At 39.4% G+C, this 25,036-nt stretch overlaps 1 protein-coding gene across 5 annotated transcripts in view; it reads left to right on the top strand.

Moving 5' to 3' along the window:
- TRIO (trio Rho guanine nucleotide exchange factor) overlaps positions 1-25,036 on the top strand; it is a 258,492-nt gene that overhangs the window by 42,071 nt on the left and 191,385 nt on the right. The window contains exon 1 of one of the 5 annotated variants that reach the window (XM_052781440.1): positions 15,113-15,215. The exons of the other annotated variants lie outside the window; for them this stretch is intronic. Within the exon in view, the coding sequence (XP_052637400.1) occupies positions 15,158-15,215 (58 nt within the window). The 5' untranslated portion in view covers positions 15,113-15,157. Of the gene's footprint in view, positions 1-15,112; positions 15,216-25,036 lie in introns of those variants that run through there. 5 annotated transcript variants of the gene reach the window in all.

Genomic DNA, 25,036 nt, shown 5'->3' with positions numbered 1-25,036 from the left:
GCTCTTAGTTCCTCTGCAGACAGAAGGGAGCATTGGCTTTATTTGGGTGCTTTCCTTTTGCTTATCTAGCTGAAAGCTGAATTGTTTAATTGTGTGGAGTGTGGATAGCTTAACTTGTCTGAGCATTGATGGGGAGTAGAGACTGTTTGGGAGTGGAGCACTGTTGAGTGGAGCAGATAGAAGGGATCTAATTTCTTCTTGCTTTAAAAGTCCTTGTAGGCCATGCCTATTAGGGTGAGGTCTGGCTGAGTTCAGCTAAACAAGCTATCCATTACTCTGGCAATTGATGCATTCAGATAAGATTTCTTGATAATTGATGTCACCAATAACTTTAGCGGTGGCAACTGGCACTAATTTGTTTCAGCACCATTGGTGTCCAAATGCTGTGTTGCCATTTTGTTTCTTTAACACTGGTAGGGCATTAGGGGTTTTATGCTTTTTCTGTTAGTCTATTCTTGCTTTTTGCAGTAACTAATGAGTGGAGAGGCATCAAGGGATGAAGCTAAAGTCAGAGCAAGTTGGTTTGTCAGTGAGCTGATTATAGAGAAAGTAGCATGAAAGGACAACACTGAGATATGGAAAGTAACATTAGAGCAACTGACAGCTTAGTATCACCAGGTTGAGTGGAAGTAATACGCAACATGGCAGGAATATGGCTAGTCAGGTACCCAGTGAAGAGGCATCTCGCAAAAAAAAAGAACCGTTCCCAAAAAGTTGCTTGTGATCTTCAAAACATGAATGGCTTGTTTAATTGCCTGTGATGTCTGAACTGTTGCATCGCTTTAGCTGGTGCTTAGGAGCTCCTTGAGAGCCAGTAGCTGAAACACTTGCTCTGCTCTCAAAGGGCATTAACTTTCTGGAAATAGGTTTTAGAAAGAATGTTCCATGTAAATTTTAAGTGGACTCTTGAACGGTATCCCTACAGTGATGCAATATGTATTTTAAGAGACTGACTCACTTTTGAAATACTGCCAACATTCTGCAAAAAGGAAGATCTGAGCAATATTATCAGTTAGAAAATATGTCTACAGGGACAGTTAATAGCAGAGAAATTTTTTCCCTATAATATGTATCTCCAATAAGGAGGGTGTTGTCTGAAGATGAAGCTCTACCTACCAATGTATTTAGCATTCTTAAAGAAGATGAGCAGATTTTTCTAGGTTGGTTGGTTGTTTTTTAAAGAGATTTCAGGGGGTTTTAAAAAAGAATTTTGAAAGTAAGTTGTTATTGAAAAAGTATGGAAAACATACTTGAGAAATCCAATCTGTAAATACAGTCTAAGCAGACAGATGAAAACTTGTATGAAAGCTGTTCCAGCAGGAGCAAAAAGCTGCCAGGGAAGGTAAGTGACAGGATCTAACTGCAACACACAACGCACAAAAGAAGATTGGACTCCTTAGCAGTGCTGGAAAGCTACTCAAGTCAGTACATGAAACAAAAAGAAAAGCTATGTCAATTAAGCTAAATTCTGAAATTTAGCTCAAATTCTGTATTTCTGCCAGCCTGAAATGGAAATGAAGGACAGTTTTGTGTTTTGTGTTGTGTATTAAAGCAGGAAGCATAACTAATGCTGTTACTACCACATGTAGCGTTAGGTGTGCGTACTGTCTGAGTACTGGCCTTTTGCATTTACCTGAGCTCTGAGCTGAAGCAGTTTGTAGCTCCCCTGTCACTTTATGTTCTTGAGTACTATGGGGAAAAAGTACGCAGTTTCGGCTTCGTGTCCTATCCAATGAATGGTTCATGGACAGTTCTTTTGACTGTGAAGCCTCATTTTCAATTAAAGGTGGGAAAGGGAGAAGATGTTGGTGCTGTACTTAACGACCCAGAACTGTACCCCAGTTGTTATTAATAAAAAGGAGAGCTGTGACAGCCTTATTCCTCTGATCAGATATTTTCATGTCTTCCTCATTTCCTTTTGTGCTAAAACCAGCTTAAAAATCACTCTGAGTAAGCTTTCTTAGGCTGTAGTTCAAAGAAAAATAGATAATAGCTATTTATAATAATCAGACCAGTTAGATGGAAGATGATGCCTGCTGATGGTTAGATATGTATTGGTGAAGACAATGAAAATTGGGTGCGGGGGAGGTGTGTGTGTGGGGGCAAAGCGGTGTTTCTTCTTATTTTCCCTGCCTGTTTATTATACCTGCAGTTCATGGCCTCTGTAAGTTCCTTGAAATGAGAATGGTCTTCGTGGAATTGTTGACATTTGGGCATTGAACTTCTTGAACTCTTATGCAGTGGTATGGAAAACTGAAAAGATAGTTGTCTGTAAAGATTTCCTCCTTGTACACAAATGTGTAGGTAGGGAGGCAAATAGAAAAGCTGAACCAACATGTGGACTATGGTGTTAAGCTTCTGTACCAAGATGCTGGTTTGACAGTTTTGCCTGTTCTTTATCAGTTTGCATCTGTGTATCAGCCTCCTAAACAAAATTCTCCGGAATCTTTGTTGTATTTGGAAGCTTATGGCAACATTAGGTTTGAGCCTGTTATTGTGAAGGGAGCTCTGGCTCTGTTAAGAGCGACTCAACTTTCTTCAACATGTTAAATGGTCTAGAAGCCCTGTGAGAACTTGACGAAAACCACAGGAACAAATGTTGTGAATGCTTTAAATTGTCTGGCAATAGTAGAAATTTGTCTCTTCAGATGCGCAGGCTGACAGTAATAAGGATGGCTTCCAAGGAAAACCAGATCTCAACTTAATAGTTTGGATGCTTCTTTGATCACTTCAGTGCCAATATGTAGTTTGGTAGTGTAGGCCTTGTTTTACTTGCAGTGTTTCAGCCTAGCTCAAGTAGATTAAAGCTGAATCTATCTAGATAGCTTAACTGTGCAAGCCCTTGATTGGCCATATCGTGAGAGGAACAATAAGAAGCAGTTCTTAGGATCTTTTAAGTCTAAAAAGAAATCTTTTTAAACTGAAATAGGGTGAACTAAACAACAGTGGCTACTGCTACCTCGAGAACAACTATGCTTGACATATCATGTTAAGGTGCAAGCTAAAGCCATAGAAGATGCTAACAGTTCAGAATGTGTCGCGGTGTGAAAGACATTTAAAACCATAGTAGGAGCCAAGGACTCAAATCTCTGGTTGGGCTTCACTGCATGCCTGGTGGGTTTCCCTTTGCATTGTTAAACTTAAGCTTGCTGCTGGTCCTGCTGACTGATAGGCACATGTGTGACAAAGCTGGTGTTGAGTCAAGCTCATGGCTGAAGGTGACTGAGTTGTTGGAAGTCTCTGGAGCAGTCGCTATGAACACTGTCAAGTAAATAAATGGCCAGTTCTGGAAAAATGAGAAAGGGTCAGGGTCCCTTCTGTACGGTTTGTGGCCTGTCCTATAAACAGACTTTGGAACAAAGAAGTGACAAATAATGTGTGCAAAAGCCAACTTTGCCCCTGGCAGAAATCTAGGTAAATTTTTATTTATTTATTTTTAAATTTTATTTATAAGCTGGAGTTCTCTGGACTAGCTTGCTACTATGGCTCTGGACTCTAAGGTCTCTGTTTGATGGAAAATGGATGAAGTGTGAACTCTCTTCGTCTGTACGCTCTACATATATATACATATATATATATGCCATTGCTAATCATCAGAGTTATTTTGGGGACTTAAATAGAAGAGCTTAGAATGCAGTTTATAAATTAATGCTGTTTATCAATTGAGTGTAACAATGTGTAAGAAGGAAGAACTTTGTGAATGATAGATACAGGCAAGAGGTGCAAAACTCTAAGTTTATAAATGTGCTTTCCACCTGTTCATAACCAGTAAATTCAGTCTTAATGAGTTTAAACTTATACCCAGGCTTTAACGTGTCCTGTGTAGCTTGTAACCAGGAGCTTTTTCATCTTTGCATACGTCAGAGAATTTTACACGAAATCCATTTGCTTAAAAGGAATTGTTGGCTATCTAGTTCAGTTGGGAATTTATATAGCTTGTCTAATGATTGTCTTGGTGAAGTATAGCAATGCCTAGAAAGGTGCATGCTGGCTATAGGTTGATAAAAATGCAGGTCTTCACTAACCTTCATAAATGAAAATCCATGCAGTTCTAGTATTGTATGATTTCCCCCCCCTCGGTGAAATTTCAGAAGTTTTTCAGCTACAACACAATGGTAAGCCAAGGAAAAAAACTTGCTAATAATTCAAATAGAAACTATTGGGGGGTGGAGGGGGTGGAATATATTTAGGTGAAGCTCAAAGGTAGGTGTTTGATTTCTCTTTGCATCCTTTTTCTCATGTGAACTCTTTGAAATGGAGTCTGTGTTAACTCAGATATATCTTTGTATAAGAATTTGTCATGTTTAAATACCTTTGTGTATTGCTTTTGATCAGGTCTGACCCTCTCAGTTGACTGGTGAAAGCTAGGATGTGGAGTTAATCTCTCTGGTCAAGGAGTTAGAATGTTTTTTTCAAACCTCAATTTACCTTAAGGAGTCTTGGATTCCACAAAGTCTGGGTATGGGCTAAACGAAAATCAATTTATTAATTGGTAAGTAGGCATTAAGAAAAAAAACCAGTCAGTTCAACTATTAACTATTTTGGAGAAATATGAAATCTTGTTTTGACTGGATAACCTTTTCCATTGATGCAGGGGCATGAGTGAGATGCTCTAATGTGTCAGAATGAAATGAAAGCATCTTTCAGCTCATGGCAGCATGATTGCATGGCTGTTAGCCTGTCTAAAAAGATTTGCTCTCTGTAGGTTTGCTTACAGTACATGCATCATTTCACAAATTGGTGCAACTGGCGCAACTACCTAAGGCATAACGTAGGCCAGTAGCGGTGGTGGACATAAAGGCTAAACTAACCTCTTGGCTCTTGATGTACTTGATACCACCAGAACTGTATTTAAGTTATGTTACAGGTTGTAGTGTATGCTTAATTTGTGAGTGTGGAAAGAATCTGCATAGTTGTCAAGTCAACCCCCTTCTGGATGATTTAAAAAGTCCTTTAAGTTGATAGTTCAAAGAGTCTGTACTTATAAAAATCAGGATCCTTCGTAAAGGTTAGGAAATGATGGCAAGAGTACATAGGAGTTTAGTATTTGACTGCCATAAAGACAGAGGAAAATATTGTAGATTCTAGTTGAATTCCTCTGCTTAAAAAAAACCCCCACCAAAATAAAACAAAATCAGCAGATCTTTACACTGTGAACATGACATCATCTTGAACACGGGCTAATATTTGATAAGGTAGAGAATACCAACGGCATTTTAGCTTAGACGTTTTTTAATTTAACCAAAGATTTGGTTAAATGTCATAGAAAATTTGCAGGTGTGTTTGTAGAGAATTTTTGCATGCTTGAGCAGCTTTCCTTGAAAAACTGGGAAAGAATTATGTAGACCTTTCTAAGTGTACACAGAATTGTTAAGCATTAGTAATACATGCTCATCTGACATCCAGAGCTGAATGTTAGATAGCATGTATGTTGTGGTTGGGATTTCACACTTCAAAATTAGTCTCTCAAAGTTCATTTGAAGTGTTCTGCATATTATGTGTTTCAAGATATTAAAGAACTTTCTTAGTGTAATTTTTACCTCTAGACCAAAATTCATTTTCTCTGAGTAGCAATTTGACACAAATATTTATGTTTAACTTCATCTCTGTTACAAAGTATAAATTTTGCCAAGACTTTTTTTGGGTGGGGGAACAGGAGAACTTGTGAATGGTTTTTAGACTACACCTTATGCCCTTGCCACAAGTAGACACTTTTGAGATATTTCTGTTAGTTTATGTCCTTATCTGTTTAAAACAAACAAACAAACAAAAGCTTGCTGATTTTTCTGAAACACATCCAGAAACAATCTCTTATTGCAATTTGATCTGAAATTTCCAATAAAAATAGTTAAACTGTTAAACAGAAGAAGCTTTTAAGGCAGGGAGACCATTGACAAATTCAATTGCAGTGTTACAAAGATTGCTGCCATTCTGGCTTTGCTTTTCTTAATTCTGCAGCATTACTGTACAGCATGGTCTAGTGGCTGATGTTAATTTCCGAAGTTAAATATATTTCATCTCAACGGGATAGAAGTTAAATGCCTTTCTCGGTTCCATTAAAATCTTTTAATTAAAATAATTTCTGTATATGTATAGAATCCTATTGTATATAAAAGTAATTAACTGAAGTTTAATCTTCAGGATGCTCGAAACACTAAATGCAAGAAACAATGTCAGCATTTATAGCAATCTTACAGTTGACAAACAAGTTTTAGAAAACAAGTTATCATCAACATATTTTTAAGTCAGGTCTGATATTGAAGTTTGAAAATATTTTAGCTGGACAGAATTCATATTTCCAGTTATATAACTTCTGCAGAAAAGAGATGCATTTCAGTGGCAAGTGAAATAGATTTTTTCTTTTTTTTTTTTTTTAAATAAATTGAATAAATGTTTGTGATTGATGTGGTGAGCTGAACTCCTTAATGTGGATCATTGTGGTTTTAATGGAAAGGAAATTAAATGATATTAGTTGCAAGTGGATGAGAAGGAAACCTAGATGGTAGAGAAATTTCTGCTGAAACAGAAGGTTCCAAGTATCCAGAAGGTGGAGGTGCCTAACCTGAAAAGACATTTGAGTTCTTCATTTTAAAACAGTACTATATGTTGCAGGCAGGATTGTTGTGCAGGGCTGACCTGATAGTTTGCTGTCAATTCTCAAGGAATGCAACTAAACTAGGTGTTTAGTCCATCAGATGAGCACTGTAGATGAGGCTATGGTGATTTGTTGTTTTGTCATATTTACACTTCTGTGGACCTGAAATGCATCAGTTCCTCTAAACATATAACCAGAATGCAGATAGGAGCAGTTTGATGTGGCTATCTCTGTTAAACTGGGAGTTTACAGTATGAAAGCCCCTGCACCGGAGCAACTGGAGTAAGCGAGGTGAGCACCCTTCTTTTGCTTTGGGCCAGAGTCTACAATTGCTGCGTTGTAGGGGTTGCCACATGATGGAAAAAGCTTCCTTTGAAAAACTAAACTGAGGAATGTTACACTAAGATGATCTCTTGAGAGGGTGGAAAAAGTTGAGTAATGAAAGGAAAGGTGTGTATGTTCAGAGCTGTAATAGTATTGTTTCACTGACTTCCAAAAATTCAGATAAAAGAAGTCGTTTTTCATGGGTGGTTTGTTGAAGGGGTTTCTGACCTGAAGCCTGTAACCATGTGTTCTCTGTGATAATCAAATTTGCCAGATATAAATTAGTTGAGGTATTTGCTCACCTACAATGAGGAAAGATTTTCCCAATACTGAATTGCAGTATTCGGAAGACTGAAGTCTTTCCCCTGTGCAGCTTGGCAAGAGGAGTATGAAGCTACTGGAATGAAGTGCAACTAAACGTATCATAATCATATTAGCTTGAATTGCTGTGTTAAGCAGAAGCATCGGTGTAATTATGCTTTCTGTGACACCTGCGCTGATTAATGGCAATGTAATTAGGAATGGCAGTATCAGAGTTGATCCAGCTTGGGCTCCTACTGCTGTTTTACTTGTAGGAGTAGTAGAAGTAACTGTGGTCAAAACCAAAGCAAATGCTCTGTTTAGCACCTGACTTCAGTTGTCTTTAAAGAAGAAAGTAGTTTCACCTATTTGTCAAAATGCCTCTTAGAAGCTGTTTAACTTTTCTTCCAGTCAGGGAAGATAGATGTGTTCCTAGAAAGATGATTTCTTGTGGGCTGTAGTTTGCAAGCATAGCATTTTTGATCTAACCATCCATTACATCTATTGTATTTCTCAACCTCCCAAGTAGAATGCCTTATTTGTTGAAAAATTCACTACAATTCCCCAAACAGGCTATGACTGTATCTGTTGGATTTTTGGCTTGTTAAACTTAAATATGCAAAAAGGACACAAACAACATTTCACACACACACGCCCAGGATTTGCCGGTTTTCTTGTCAGAATGTTTGAAATTAGAGAGCTGCTGTTCTCTCTGTTAACCTCTGGCAGAAGATTACTGAAGGGAAGTGGATGCAAATGGCTAAATTGTTGGGTTTGCTTTGACAGGAGTGAATAATCTTACGGTGATTTATGATGTTTTATTACAACCTTCTACATGACAGGTTGACCACCCATGTTTTGAACTTGATGATTCAGTGGTTAGCTCAAGATTTAATTGTTAAAAACATTGCTATGATTTAATGGTCAATAAAGGAATCTTTAGATCTTCTTTGTAGATTTACAATGCTAATGCTTCCTCTGTCACTTTTTCTTCAGAGATAAAATTATAGGCCTATGATATTGTTGGCATCTTTTCCTATTTAACAACTTGTTTGCTGCAGTCATCTAGATTTGTAACAGGAAGGTTAATAGTGTGATAAATAGATGGGTTTTTCTGAGATGATTCACTTGAAGAAGAAAATAACTTAGAACTTTGGATGCTAATATGCAATCCTAACAGTGACTTTGTTAATATGTTCATTTAATTTTGTTTGCATAAAGGAGCTCAAAGTTTGATTGCAGATGGTCCAGTCAGAGAGGTTACTCCAGCAGAATTAGAATTGAGTTATTCCACCATACTGAAAATAGTGCTATTACTTATCCCACCATTTCCTGTAATTGTTCGCTGTTTTAAGGATAAGCGGTATTCTGGGTGTTTTTCAGTGAGCAAATAAGAATACAAGAATACAAGAATATAAGAATACATTTAGGAAATGTATTTCTAGGTGCTCAGCAGTAACTGTACAAAGTTGATCTGTAGACTGGGATTTTTGGGACAGGTTGTGAAAACTAAACAGTAACAAGGAATGTCTTGGTGCACAATGAGATGGTCATGTTGTACCTGCCTCGCCAGGCCCAATGATAAATTAGGCTTTAGGAGCAGTCAGTTCAAGGGGAAAGCTCTTGAGACAGTGAGTTACGTGAAGTCCAAGAAAGTTCATGATATCAGTTTATCTGCAGGAAAAATGCCAGGTAGTAACGCAAAGGAAAGCAAAAGTTCAGCCAGAGTTGAAATAAGAGGTGGACATCGAGGGCAACAAGAAGAGCTGCTGCTGCTACTTTAACAGCAGAAGAATAAAGAAGGAAAAAGCGTGCCTGCTGTTGAGTGGGGTGGGTGACTTAGTTACCATCGACACAGATGAGGCTGAGGTACTCGATGCCTTCTTTTCCGTCAAGAAGATCTACCAGGTCTTTGTGCCTACAGACAGGATTTGGGGAGGAGAGGAATGACCAGTAGTGGAAGAGGCTAAAGTCAGGGAGCTCTTGAAGTCTTGACCCATGCAAAGTCCATGGGACCAGGTGGGATGCATCCGAGGGTGCTGAGATCTGCTTGACGTTAGAAGAGCCACACTCTATCATCTTTGCAAGGTCATGGAGATTGGAGGAGTTTCTGAGTGACTGGAGAATGGCAAATGCTCCACCCGTCTTCAAGAAGGGCAAGAAGCATTACCCAGGGAACTACAGGCTGGTCAGCTTCACTTTGGTCCATGCAAAAATCATTAACCAAGTCCACTCGGAAGTCAGCTGTGGGCATGTGAAGGTGCTGTTGTTTATTGGAAATAGCCATCATGGGTTTACCAAAGGTAAATCATGTCTGACCAACCCAATCACCCTCTGTGATGAAATGACTGGGTCTGTGAATAAGGCAGAGAGCAGTGGATATGATCTACTTGGGTTTCAGCAAGGCTTTTGGCGTGGTCTCCCCACAGCAACAACCTTGTATTCAAGTTGGGACACTGTGATCTAGATAGGTGGACTGCTTGTTTAGTGAAAAACTGCCTGAATCGTCAAGCTCAGAGGGTAGTGGGTAATGAGTCATCTGTACCTTTTGCAAGTGGAGTTCCTCTATTCTGAGCCCTGTTCTGTCTCACATCTTGATCAGTGACCTGGAGGAGGAGAAGACAGTGTACCCTCATTAAGTTTGTGCATGTAACCAGACTGGGGAGTATAGTCCATATGCTTGAGGGCAGGCTGCCATTCAGAGGGACCAAGACAGGGTAGAGTTGTGCGCTGACCTCATGAAATCCAACAAGGACAATGCAAAGTCCTGCACGTGGAATGGATTAACTCCCTGCATTGATACAGTCTGGGGACTCAGTGGTTGACAGCAGCTCTGCGTAGAAGGCCGTGGCTGTCCTGGTGTGCTTTGGCAGTGAGGAAGAGTAACAGCATCCTGGGCTACGTTAACTGGAACATAGCTAGTAGATTGATCTGGTGAATTTTCACCCTGTGCTCAGTATCTGGAATATTGTGTTGAGTCCAGCTGGTGAGCCACCGACACTGTTGGGTTGGAGCCATTGCCACGTAAGGATGGGCTGAGGTAACTGGGCTTGTTCAACCTGGAGATGGGAAGGCTTCAGGGGACCTAATAGTAACCTTCTGAGACCTAGAACTGAGAAGAAGTCAGGCTCTTTATGCGTGTGGTGGGAGGAACAAGAGACAACAGTTACGAACTGAAACATGGCAGGTTTTCACTGCAAGGGTAATTGAGCACTGGGAAAGGTTGTCCAGAGAGGCTGTGGAATATGGCCCTTGGAGGTTTCTAAGACCCAACTGGATTAAACCCTGAGCAACCTGGTCTGACCCCAGAGCTGATGCTGCTTTGAGCAGGAGATTGTACTGTGGGCCTCCCAAAGTTCCTTCCAGTCCGAGCCATTCTGTATTTGGAGCCAGTATCCAAGTTACGCTGAGCCAACAGGAGCTGCTTGGTCTTTCAGGGTCCTAAAATGTTTCAGGTGCCCTTGTAGTACTTACCTGAGAATTTTTGGATTACTTGTTTGAAGTTACAGGCTTCTGTTCACTTAAAGGGTGCAGAGAGAATCTGAATATCCACTAGCATCTTAAGACCTTAAAGTATAGTTGGTTAAATATAGGTCTAAAGATAGCAGTAAGGACAGCATAAAGTACTGGCTGATCTTGAAATTTTGTTTCTGCAATAGGGTGAGTGAAGAAAATTTATCACTTGGGAAACTGAGGCAGAAAAGGGAACTCGCTTCTACGCTGGCATCATAGATGTAGCTGCAGGACCGCTCCTGGTGAAAGGAAGCAATCTTAAGAAAGAAATGCAGCAGGTGGAGAGGAAATCATGGACTACTATGTCAGTGAAGAACTGTAGGTGAAGACATAAATCTGAGTATCTTGTTATGTTAAAAACAAATGTCTTAAGACTACCCAGTTTAACTGCTTACAGGTCCTTGTTATCCTGTATGCTTTCCTGTGCAAGTTTAAGCTACAGAAGTCTGATGTGTAAACATTAGCTCTAAGGGCAGAATACTAAAGCTGCAGTTAATGGTTGTGACAAAAGGATACTAAAAATCCCAAACTGGGGCAGCATCACAACCCTGCTCAAATTCAGGTGGCTTTATGCATGTAGGCCTCTGTAAAGTTAATTCTGCAAACTGCCTGAATGTTAAGTGTGTGGAATTTTCCTAAGGTGAAGTGTGAGATGTGTAGTACTATGAGTTATAGTTGATTTTCAGATATGCCAGCACTGAATGGATAGTTTTGAGCAAGAATATGCTGAGAATTAAATTTAAATAGGATTAATATTAAAAAAGACTTGGAGAATGAGAATTGCTTCTATGACTAGTGGAAAGTTTACCACTTACCCCCAAATCCAAATCTCTCTCAAGTACTCATGTAAACTAAAAAGAATGATTTAGAAATTTAATTAGGAAAAACAAAGCTGTAATTTATAACTCCATGAATTTAATCCTGCAATGATACTTCAGGAAAAAATAGAAAATGAGGATGGGGATGAGATTGTATGAAAGGATACAGAAAATGAGGACAGTTGTCAGTTTATAACTTTTTTTTTTTTTTTTTTTTTTTTTTTACTCTGCCCCAAGTGCTTTTGTTTTCTGTAGGTACGCAGGCTGCTAGAAGACCGTGTGGTGTTGTGCCTTTGCCGGCTGTCGGGGTGTGCCGAGGAGCGGGTGACCTGCTGGTGGTGGTGGTGGTCCCTCAGGGTCACAGGCAGGCGCAACTGGATGCCGTCCTCCCTGTCCCCATGGTGGGAGCACTGGGGCTGTGCCAGGCAGTTGCTGGGGAGAAGTCGACAGTTGCAAGCCTGGCCCAAATGTGCCTGCCGTTGCGAATGAAAGAGTTCCCTATGTAGCCTGTGTTTAGCTTGGAGTTAGGTAGTGTGTATAGGCTGTCTTTTTTTTTTTTTTTTTTTTTTTTTTTCCCCAGTTCTTTGGGGGATAATTGTTTCTTTGATAGGTTTGCCCACACAATATTGGTGAGGCCAGCATGTAGTACTACGTAGGTACTTACTGGCCTGTCACAGTGAGTTGCATTCATATTCAGCAGTAAACCCTGGCATCCTGTTATAAGTGGAATTGCTTACATAGTTGGCATAGTCTTACTGAAGTAATTGCTGATGTATGGAGCAGTGTTTCATGGCAAAACACTCTTTCAAGTGCCTGAGTCATGTTAGAGGCATGTTGTCTGGAAATGGCTAAAAGAGATTCCTTGTTGGTTTCCTTTGTACTCTCATTTCCTGAAGAAGAACAAGGGGGTTTAGTAATTTTCCTTTTGTGTAGCAGACTGACATGGAATCGCAGTGGCCCTCAACGAGGACAGCCTGTGTCCTATGTCTGTCAGGAAAGGTATCAGTGCTGCAGATTGACACGCTTGCTGTGACACAGATCAAATGTTTTCCTGTTCCTATAACTAACTGTCAGTGACACACTTTCTGATACGCACCTCAGGGAGGCATTCTGTTACGTGGTGAGCACAGGCAAAATAGTAGAAGAGGATCCTGTCTTTCTTGATTTGCTCAAAAAAAGCTTTTCCTACTCATACCACTTTTTTAATGAGCTAATCTGCTGTTAGCCGCTTTAATAAACTCATGCTGCTTTGTTTGGAAGTCCTGGAAACAAAAGGCAAGGTTCATGAAGTATTGGCAAATGTATGCAGAAATCTGGAAATTATCTGTCTTGCTCCTAGTTTTGCTGTACATGCTGTTAAACAAGTCTGTGGAAGACCAGTGCTGACAGGAAAGCTGGAATATTTTCTGCCCAAATGCTTCTGCCATACAGAACAGCAGTGAGCTATATGCCAGATTACAATGAGAGAGAAAGGACTGTCTTAATTTGGGGTCATCATCTTAAATGTCTTTGAGTTCTTTAAGCACCAAAGTGGCAATGTCTAATTTAAAGCAAATAAGCATATTCCTTTTTTTGCGGTGTAAACTGGGTAACTTAGGTAATGCAGAGGCCAAATTTGAATTCAGCTTTTCCTGAAGCATTAAGACAACAGCCTGTGAATAAGGCTTAAGCTGTAGCCTGATAAGATGTGGCACTTCACCAGAGCTGTCGTGGAGTAGAGACGTTGAGTCAGTTTGCCTAGAAGTGCTCTGGTTACGGCCTGGATTTCTTGTGCTAGCACGTGTGTGCCCTGTGTCACTGTGACACTGTCAGTCAGCCTTGGAAAATGGCAATTAAACTGAAATTTTTACTTTCTTTTTAATATCTTGTGTTTGCCAACTCAACCCAGATGAGCCAGTTTCTTTTAACTGAGTACAGTAATCTCTCGTACTCACAGCTGGCGTTAAGCTTAAATCCATAGGTCATGTTATTATTCAGGTATGTTGGCTTTTTGACTAGGGATGATGAAATAATGGAGCATTACATATCTTTAAGGTGAAATCAAGCAGAATATTTTGTTATTCTCCTCTGTAATTTATCTTACTTTTTATCATCTGGTGCTGTAGGCAGGAGTTGTTAGTCCCCCTACTAATGCTTAGTTTGTTCTTAATTAAGTTGTTGAGGTAGAGCGTTATCTAAATATTAGGTATGTGTTATGTTGAAATGATAAATTTATCAGTTAATAACTGTTCACCTTATTTGTTTATATCTGTCGAGTAGTAACTAGACAGAATATTGGGGTGTTGATAGGGGTTTTTTAGTGTTGTTATGGAAAGGATTTTCTAGTGTTTTAGAGATCAGGATAAACTCTAAATGTATCACTTCAGTTTTAATTTTCTAAGACAGTGTGTATGTCAACTTTCATTTAGGTCATGGCAGTATCTTCTTCAGGAGGATAAGTGTTTCAGAAACTGGGATGTGGATGTTCAGGGATAACTGAAGGATTCTGTTTCATGTAAATATAAGCAGAGATGAAATGATTATGGAAAAAATTCTACGTTTTGTTATATACTTATGTGGGATCTCCTTGCTAGCAAATTCTCATGTACACTGAAGCTTTTTATGTAACAAATGTTTATTATTGTACCGTCATGATTAGATACTAGAATTCATAAAAACAAAGCATAGGATTAAGTTTACAGATGATCCAAATACAAAAAAAAATGGCAGATCCTTGAAGTTGACAGCTCTAAAGGTGGCAATAATAACTGAGAATTGCTAGTGAATGTCCAGCTAGCATTGAATTTCTACAATTGAAACAGTAGGTCTGTGTTCAGATGAGCGGGCATTGCATTGCATATTTCAGGTTTTGCTGTTTGTGGCGTACTGTATGAAGGGCGGCTTAAGTCCAGACACTCAGGTGGTGAACTGTGTTCCTCAGTTTTATTGGAATGTCATTGCCTAAAGCACAAACATTAGAAAGTTCAGATTATTAAACTGAAATTTTAAATAAGGAATTAGAAGTCTTATTCATAATCATTCGCTTGTCATAAATAAATATGTAAAAGATATTTTACTTGCAATAGTGGTCCTTTCTATTGTTGAGTTTTGCAGCTATAAGATTTCTAGTGCATGACTCCAGATTTGTATGTAGCTGGGGCGTAGACTGTGTTTTTAAACTGTCCTCCGATCTGGGAACAGTTGCATCTGGGTATTACATAGGATTAAATAGCAATCATTGTCAAAGCCTATTTGGTAGTAAATTCGGGCAGAGCAACTGTTAAGCAAACTGACAGTCAAGCAGACTGCACAGGCAGAAGATACACATTGACAAAGCTGACTTGGATTTTGAACATGTACTGTACCTTTTTTCGTCTGACTGCTCAAACAAGACTAGTTGAAAAATGTTTTGACTTGGAAATGGAGCTTCTTGGAGAAGATAGAAACCTAGCAGTTATGGAAGCTGTATCAAATTCACTGGGGTGTTGAACTCGAATCTGAGTTTTGGAAATCAGGATTAATTTTTCCTGATAAAGGGATAAGGATTTAATTTGCCGTTGTTCCCAAGCACCGTTTAGTTGATCCATTCTGTTGGCCGCAGGCATATTGAGCCTCTGGGGTATGAACAATGTGTTCTCATAAATGGGATACAAAACAAAAAACTGGGGTACTGATACTTCTGAATGGTAAGTCACTTGAATATTTCTTGAACTTTGTCTTGTAATGGCATGTTACTGTATAATATTAAAAATCAAATTGAAAGTGTAACTATAATATGGTAGAATCCTCTCTACTTATATGTTAGTTAATGACCTTGTAAGATGGAGAACAGAAAACATAGCTATGGTGGGTGAAGCTTGACAGTGCTTCTTGACAATGTGTCAAAGCAATTCTGTATTCTTTTACTCTCCAAATAGACGTGGGTAACACTTCATGTTTTAGCATGATGTAAGTGATAATGGCAGCTATGGTATTAGGTGTCAATCAAAATAGTGTGCTTGTAATATTAGTCATCTGCTGAAGGGAGCATAAATGCAGATACTGAGCTCATTATGAAGAAGGAATGCCTGTGGTGTGTTCAGGGCAAATAGCACTTGAAGTAAATGAAGATGATTCTGGAGATAAGGATGTACACAGATAAGCTAATGGTTACCTGTGTCAAAATAGCACCAGAACAACTATTCATTCAAAGACGATCTTTGAGCCAGTAGCAACACGATTGTTTTCTTGCTCTAAAGCGGCTATTCTGGAGAGCGAAAATTCAGAGGATGGCATTGTAGCTGACTAGTGTAATGCAGTAATTCTGGCTTTTGTAATTTGATCCATAACCTCCAGTGGCTTTCCAACAAGTGCTCTTTTCTGCTTTAGGTTAATTTTATTGTAATGCAGGGTTTCCATGATACTTCCCTTAAAAATTTCTTTATCTCTTTTTGGAAACAAGGACCACTGAAGATCTTTCCCAGTTGAAGACTCTAGTTGGCATATGACATACAGTTAGTTACCTTTGCTTGGGCTGCCCACAGTATGTTAAAAATCAAACTCACAGCTGACCTTCTAATGTGTGGTACCCTTGAATAGAAATATATGGGTGCAGTTGCTTTATCTAACTTAAGTCATCTTCTGTTTGTTTCATGGGCTGGAATTTCAGAACTGAATCAGCTCCATGGTCTGGTACTAGAGCCAGCTCTTAGTCTTCACTAGTATGCTTCTGTTCTTCCGTACTTGTAAGTGTGCACAGATACCAGGCATGTATTGAATAAGTAGATCGTATTTTGTCTTGGTTTTTTGATTATAAGCTTAAGCATAAGGGACTCCTTCTTTTTCTTTTTTTTTTTTTAGTAGTTCGCATTATACGTTTCTTTTACTGTGTGATACATTGATTTATATTAATTATAGGCAGTCACTTTCTTAGAATTTCAGTAAGTTAAATGCTTTTCTTGGACTAAATACAGGCTCTCCTTTCAAGACTATTCCACAATTGAAATCATTGAACTGGTTTCTGTGTACTTTACAAGTTGGTTAATTTAACTTGGGTTTTGGAAGAGAACTTGCAGAGTTTCACTCAGAGGTAAAATACTGATGATTCCATAAACAATTTGTCTAGATGCTTGTTTAAACACTAAATTGCATTTCTTTCATTTAAACATAGATCTGATTTAAGGTAACTTCTTCAATCATAGATTACTTTGTCAGCCTTAGAAAGTTGTTTTTTCTAAATTCAGTTGTGTTTCTTACAAATTCATTGTGTATCTGAGAGATTTTCATGGCTGTTACTATAAAAGTATTTTGTATTGTTTGTATTGTTGGAGAGCAAAATAGCTCTCCAACCAGCTTATTCAATGTTTTAAAGTTCATACTCTTTTGCTCTTGATGGAGCAGTGTGTTAGGAAGAAGGATGCTTGTTGATGTCCCTGTGTCTTCCTATTGGAGATGCACATACCCATGTGGATGGAGTGCCTCGATGTTGACCAATAACTGTCAGTCAGTCTTCTCTTAAGGAAGGCAAAGATGAGTATTTCAACTTACATTTTTTTAACAATAGCCAAAATGTGCAAAATCAATTACAGATATTTGACTTACATGTCTAAGTCTGTAAGCCCTTGCCTTGAACAAAGGGTTGTTTTCTTTCACCTTGTATTTACCTCAACTGTCTGTCCTGCTTTAAATTTGTATTTGGAAGTCTACGTACTTGCCTGTCTTGTGTGTTGGGTTGTGTTTGTGAAGAGTCTCTTCCTGATAGATAGTCTCTTTGATGGTAGTCTTAATAGCCTTTCTTTTTTGAGGTCGTGTAGAATTCTATTTATGTTGAAATTTTCCTGTATATCATTCTCTCTTCTCCCTAAAATTGAAACTTCCCTAAAATGTTTTTCTCCCAGATGACATGTCCATTTCAGCGGGGAGATCTCTATTTGTTCAACTTCTTTATTTTTAACCAGTTTGTCAATGGACAGCTGTACTTGATAAGCAGGATTTAATGGATGGGAGCCTCTGTTCAGGCTACGGACGTGGTGGTGGTTAATCAAACTAAGAATCCTCAGCCTGCTTTTGGTAATTATCATAAAACTCTGGCTTAAGCTGGCACTGCTGCCAAAAGGGAATATTCACTGAATTATGCCCTTGATGGTGCGATTGCATGGAACTTGACAGAACGCACTCCTTGGCTTGTGCTGTGTGCCAGTGCATGTACGCACACAAGTATACCCCCCGCAATCATTTAATGAGCTGTCAATAACTGTTTGCACAGATGTCTGTACCAGAAAATTAAAATATCTTAGTTTCATAGTGGACTTCTGAGTTAGCACTTGGCTTAAGGCTTAAGGCTTAACAGTGGATTATCTCCTTTTTAGAAAACTATAAGTAACTTTCTTCTAGGTCTTCATGGTTAGTCCACAGACTGCCAGTAGTTACTTCCTGCCTACCCTAACTGTATCATATTTCATTAATATGTTTGATAGAAGGAGTTACAATGCCTGGTATAATTAAGCCTTTAATTCAGTTGTAATCAGCTGGTAGGTACTGATAGGCTAACAAGTAACAACACGGGGCTGAGCTGGTAAGATGGAAGCAGACTGCAAGGTTTTACTTCCTATCTGGAGGCTCTGTAGCATTTCTTTCTTGCTATAATTGTAATTAAGAGTGATTCTTTTTTTTTGGATATTGCAAAGCAAATATTCAGTGGAGATAAAGGGCTATTGCTCAGAACCATCAGCTATTTCAAACCTTAGTTCAACAACAAAAAAAAGGAAATCACAGTAAACATGACTGTCACATTTAATTAGAAGTCTTTGTGAGAAGTCAAAATTCTAAATACCAGTATCTTTAATGTGGAATAGTATGCTCTAAATTGGAAAGATCAAAAAAAATCCAGTAAGGTCAGGGAGCTTACATCCATAGAAAGTCATTGAGCCAAGAGCTTGAAGAATGACGGGTCAAAATATCTGGATGTAAGAATAGTCATTTGAAAAGTGATTTTAATGGCAATCAATTACCCAAAGAGGTCAAAAGCAGGCCTTGTGTAAGGATGGGATTATCTCACATCTGCTAGCGACAGGCTGCTTTGGTAGGCAACTTAAGCTTCTGATACCAGCCCTGCCTGAGAAACATTTTGGACTCATTCAAGGTATTTCCTCATACATCCGAATAAACTTCAGCTTTGTCGATAACAGGAAAACTGTGTGCATGAAGGACTTAGTAAGAATGTTCTTGTATATCAAATGTACTAGGCGATGCTGGTCATACACACTCGTGCTTAGTTAGGGAAGCATGAAGGGAGGCTGTTGTGATGTATCAGCTATCAAAACTTTTGGGGAAGTCTTATGGAGAAGTTGCAGTCCAGGTCTTGCAGTCTTCTAACTGGGTACTCTGTAACACAATGTTGGACTTGACACACTTTCACCTGTGCTGAGTCCAGAATACATCCATTATCTGTCTATACACTTTTAAATACCCAAATGACTTGTGCTGGAAAAGGACGTGATACTACTTCATGTTCAAGCTTTCAATAGCTGCCAGCCTAAAAAGACTCAGTAAACCTCTGACATGACTTAATTTCTCAGGGGTTTTTTTGCTTTTCTTTTAAATAACAGTAGATATGGGAGTTTGGCAATTTGAATGGGATGTCAGGGTACTGGACCTCAAAAGCAAGTAAGAATGCTGCCGCATGATTTATCTACAACAAAAGTGGCTCTATACCAAAAGCACTTTAGTAGAGAATGCTTCTTATTTAATAACGTGTAAAAATAAAAATATTTGCCAAACTAAATAATGTATCAACTGCTGTTGTGCTGTACTACTGCCATAATCTTGTGTTTTAACCTGATGAGATGGTGTAAGGGGGGGGGGGGGGCAATAATAAACTAAAGATGAAAACAGCTAAAGAGAAATCTAATTTCACATTTGTTACTGTTCCACTCTACAGAAGTTACTATTTCTAATTAAGCTTGCTAGGTCATTTAGAAGTACACCTATGGACTGCTAATTGGTTTTAGAGTTTAAAATCTTCAGAGACAACTTTGTGTATCCTTAATCATGTCAGGAGCCGAAGACATGAAGGCAGAGGCATTGTTAAAATCTTACCTAGTGCTTTTAAAATACATTGTAGACTTCTGAAGTAATGCATTCATCTACATGCCAAAGTACATTGCTGCTTTTTAATGCAATTAAAATGTTAGCTCCTATTGTTGTCTCAAAGAGCTTTTCCAGGAAATCATATGCATTTAGAATTTTGTGTAGAGTGAGTCAGTGTTGTAGGAGACCAACCAACCCGTTGTAATTGAGCTTAAATTAGGTCGGTTTTGTGAACTTAATTAAAATATTGTAACTTACAGTGCTTGAATCATTGTCGTTATCCTGATTTGCAGATGGTATCACATGGTATCTATACCATACTACATAACACTTGGTAAGTCTGAGCATGTTCTTTAAAGGCATGGATCAGAGGTGCTAGAACATGCCCATGTGACGAATGCCCTCTATTGAAATAAAATAATATGGAAAACATTTGCTAGTGGTGGTATTTTGCAGGTAGTGTTATAGAGGTGGATGGGTGGATAGTCTGGGCATATAACACCTTCGTATTGTCCGTGCTCTAGAAGGCTGAAGAATAGTTGATGGGTGAATACTTGCTGCCTGTGCTAACAGAAGAGTAACCGTCTGCACTTACATGTTTTAATGAGTGCAACCATATCAGGGTCCATAGATTTGATGTTAAAACTTTTGAGCATGGAATAGTGGGAGCTCACAAGTATTTGTTAGACTGGATTTGTTGTGCTGGCAAGTAGTAGGAAGTGGTAAGCTGCAGTCAAGTTGAGTAGGTTTTGTCTAGTTTGGTCTGTAAAAAGAGCAAAGTTTCATATGTGATTTTTAAAAAATGGAAGGAGAACTTGATTACCACACTTGTGAGTATAATGCAGTGCCCCTACTTTCAAGTAACTGTTGTTCCCAAAGAAATTTGATGCTATTTTAGTAGGTATCAATTGTTCGAATATGCACATGACTATTAAAGCTATAGAAACAAACAGTTGGGTACCTGAGTGCCTTTGGAACGTTACATCCATAGGCTTCCGTCCTAAATAGCATTAGGAGCTGCTTGCTTTGTCTTGTCTGTCTCAGTATTGCATATGCTACCTACATATCCTTAATAAAGATGAGTTTGAAGCTAATTTACTCATGACTTGAGGATAGGTGAGCTGGTGAGAAATTCTTCCCTGGTTTTGAGCGCCGAGTTTGGGAGTATGCTTCCGTCCAGAGTCGTGAAAGCGCACATGCTGCATTTGTAGTAATGTATATCCATTTACAGAAATGGATGAAAGCGAAGGCAAGATGTTAATCTTGTTCTCATTACAGTAACATAGAAGGAGCTGAGTAAGTGGAGTTTGCGGAGAACACCCAGCCTTGATTTACGTTAAATTTGTGTACTTCGGTAGTGGTGTTAAATGTAGCTCTAATGAGATTCAGGCTGCTTGCCTTTGTCATCTGAAGGAAATAATCTGCTAGAACAAATTCGTTAAATGAAGAATGAACCCTCCCTTTCTCAGTCATGACAATCTGCAAAACCCTTCCTTGTCGATGCTTCAGTGCAACCCGTTCACGAAGCAAAACGTGGTAAGGGTCTTTTTTTATTTCTGATGCCATTTGCTGGAGGCATCCAATGGGAAGGATTTTTGCCAGGGCGGGGAGAGGAAGGTTTGCATGACTTCAGATGGCTCCTATTCCTGCCTCCGTCAGGGTTTTTGGGGTTTTTTTTTTTTGGGGGGGGTGGCGGTGGCTGGTGGGACGCAGCGTGCGGCAGCGCTCCTCCCGGGCGGAATGACGGCTCAGCCCTGCACAAAGCCGATGAGGTAATGTGTGCCGCTGCGCTGGCCGCGGCCGGCGTGCGGGGCGAGTGGTGCCACGCTGCTTCCCCACGGCCAGACCCACGCCTGGCTCCTTCTGGTCCCTGCGGAGCCATTGCTCCTTCCCTCCCTTCGCCTTCCATTGTCTTCGACCTGGCTTCGGGGTTATCGCAGCGTGCCTGTTCAGAATGCGCCCGCACCTGCTGCGAGTAATTCACGCTGTGATTTCTAACGCGAACCTTGAGCGAACGGGGCCTGTAGTGGACATCTATTCTGGCGTTTCACGCTGATCTTGCTCTCCCTTTTAAAGGCAGGGAGGGAGGCAGGTTGCTGTTAGCAACCGCTCGCATATTAAAAGTGGAATACCCAAGCTTTTAATTCCCCTGTGGACTCCTGATCGCTATTCTTTTTTTTTTTTTTTTTTTTTTTTTTAAAAGAATTAGTTCATTCTAACCGGTAGCATGTGTTAATCAGTGTTTCAAATAAAATTGGCTCAGTAAAAAGATGAAAAAGGAGGGGGGGTAGAAGCTCTGATGTTAAAACTTCATATGTCCCCCTCTAAATGCCTCTAACAGTCACACATCTGAAGCTAAGGGCTGCATAAAACAAGCTGCGGATGATTCTTTTTCTCTGTTGTTTGAATCAACATGAACTTGACTGTTTTTACGATGCAGGATGAAGAAAAGTGTCTCCCCCTTCCTCCTCACGTTAATCTTTTGTATGTGCACTGTAACGTAGTGGAGAAGTTCGGATTCATCCTACATTTCCTGTGTCTCCGTGCTCTTAGAGCTCCAGCTCTTTACAGCTGCAGACTAATAAAACGGGAATTTGAAGGAATGAGCGCTGTGCACAAATCAAGTTATTTGACATACATCTTCTTGAAAACTGCTAGTTTTGCCACAGAAGGAATATAAAATGTTGTGCAAAAAAAAGAATGGGAGGAGCAACGGAAGGAGTATTCAGCAAAAAATGGTTCTTTAAATACTAATGTCTCCAAGTATGAATGTGACCTAGTCTAATTTTTTTGCATATGAATCTCCGTAAGGTGAAGAAAGTGTTGTGAAAATGTGTGCATATTTAAAAAAAAAAGGGGGGGGGGGTGGAGAAAAGGAAAAATATTTAAAAAATAAACCCAGTAAATGCCTAATCTTGGAGTCTAGGACTGATAGGAAGCCCAAAAGCAATACTTTGTGCTATAAAAAGGCATTTCTTCTGAAGAATACGCAGTCTGGTTTTTGGTATTTTTGATTGATTTCAGGGCTGATGGAAATAGTTTTTCCTATTGTTGCTCAGGATAAAACAATGCGGGACAATTTTCAATCTGTTTTAACATGCTTATTTTTACTGCCCTTGCTGTAGTCTTCATCAATTTCAGTGTGGAAAGAGATTTCTCCAGATGGTGGTTTGGAACAAGAGCCAAAGGACATGATCTAAAATGTTATGTTCCAGCTGTTGCTGCGCAGAATTTAGAAGCTACTGCCTTTCACTTGATCTGTGTTTTGAACAGAAAAATAAGTAAAATTTCTTACAGACCTTACTGTTAAAGTAACTGCGTGTTAAACCAGTCTTTTATAGAGACTGGGTACCCTCCTGGTAGCCCTAACAGTGTAGACTCCTTAAGCCATGAGTGTCGGTAGCAACAGTCAACAGGGAAAGCATCTGACTGCAGTGAGAGCAGTGTGCTACTGCTGTATTCGAACACCAATACAAAAAGGTTTGCCACCTCAGCAGGGCAGTGAATTGGAGTATTGCAACGCTTAGAGATGGATGAGCAGTTCCCACCAAAACAAATGAACTCCCAGCAATGCTGGTAGGACAACAGGAACAAATTGAGCATCCCGAATGGATAGATAAATTTAAGAACAAGTTTTCTCTCACTTCAAAGGGGGAAACTGGTCAGATTTTGATCGTCTCATTTTAAGTTTCAATTGAAAAATGGATGTTTGTACTTCTGGCTCACACATTTCATAGGATCAAAGGGTAATTCAGGTTGGAAAGGACGTCACTACAAAATACAGATAACTCTAAGGTTCCAGTTACCCAATTAAAAGGAAATTGCAGATTTTTAACAGAGTGATTTAGGATTTGGAGTTTTCTTCAGCTTGTGTTCTTAAGGCAGCTCTTCAGCAAGTTCTGCAGTACACACCTGAGGTATCTAGTTTCCCGGTAATTGCTCGTTCTTAGCTGAGGAATAGATGAGTATGTAAGCTTCCAAGAAAAGGACGGTCTCTCAGTCAGTGAATTTGATCTTACTTGAGTATTTGCTGTCCACTACACTAGTAGCCTTTTCTTGTCCTGCATCCCTCTGTATGACGTTGTGCTCCCCCTGTAATTTATGGGCAGGAGAGGTGCATTCTGGTGTCAGGACAAACCACAGAGCTGTTAAATAATGGTAAGAGAGAACCTCTTACACTTAGCAAAAATGCCAAAAACTGAAAGTGGCTTAAAGAGCTAGTAACCTTCTAATGAGTCTCATTTTCTTACTTCAAGGCAATTTCTAAGCTGTGTGCTTCTGTGAGGTCCCAGTTGCCATGTGGTAGCACTGTATACCAGCTCGGTACTGATGTGGTGCAATTCCCTGCAGCGCGTATGGAGAGTGCATAGGATGCAAAAAAACAAGACAGGAACAGGAGGGACGTTTCTGTCAGCTGTTCTGATGAAAGTGAGGGTTTGAAGGTGTAATGTTTTCTGATGAGTGGATCTTGAGCCTGATCAGAGCTGGAGGGAGTCAGAAGCGTACTCGCATCATACTCCTGGAACTGCTTTAAATTCAGGACTGGGTTCTTAATGTTAAATGAATAGCTATTAGCTCCAATAAATACTTTGCTTAAGCTCATGACTATGGCTGCTGGAACAACACTGACATCATGCCCCTCTCGTTATATGCCTCTAAGCTGTGTCCTTGTTGGAGTCACCCGGAGGCTTTAGAATCTGGACGGAGAAAAAGTGAATGAATAAATGATGAATGCTAAGGCTACTAATGTTGCCCAGTGATCTGTATGTCATTTAAAAAAACTGCTGATAGTTCCTAATTTGCTCCTAAAAAGAAAGATGTATGGTCTTAAAAATGCCATGACAGGCATGCTTAAAAGTTAGTGTTCCTGAGATGAACTGCCATTATATACCTCTTGAAACTGGTCATCTGCAAGCTCACGAAGCTTCAGAGAAGAGAAAAGAATTGCAGTCTTTACCATGATTTCCCTGAATTCTCTTGCTTTGTTGCAATGTGAAAGATGGTGTGAGATTGCTGAGCAGCTATGAATATAGGCAATGTCTATAACGGGAAGCGATAACAGTGCAGTTGGGAATTGACAGCTCTGATTGCTCTATGAATCCTTTACTTGCGTACAAAAGTATGAATTTATAGTTAAGCCTACCATAAAATTGAAATTGGCACTTAAAATACTTGAGTTAAAATCAAGAAAAGCTATCAGTAATCCCATATATGCATTAAATGTAGTTACCTTTTGCTTCCCTTTGCCAACCCTTTGGGTTTTAGTCTCAATTAGTGCTGGCTTTTGCCATTTTCTGCTTCATGGAAGTTCAGTTTTCTTTCTCACCTCAGTAATCTGATTTCATTTGTAAACCCAAGAACCTGTGGAGTTCAGGAATCATTTTTTCCAAATGTGATTGAAGAATCAAATGGTTCTACTGACTTAATCTGTACTGGTTTC

The sequence above is a fragment of the Harpia harpyja genome, chromosome 1 (assembly GCF_026419915.1).
Source record: "Harpia harpyja isolate bHarHar1 chromosome 1, bHarHar1 primary haplotype, whole genome shotgun sequence".
NCBI lineage: Eukaryota > Metazoa > Chordata > Aves > Accipitriformes > Accipitridae > Harpia > Harpia harpyja.
The sequence above is the reverse complement of the archived record's forward strand: the minus strand, read 5'-3'. Positions and strand labels throughout refer to the sequence as shown.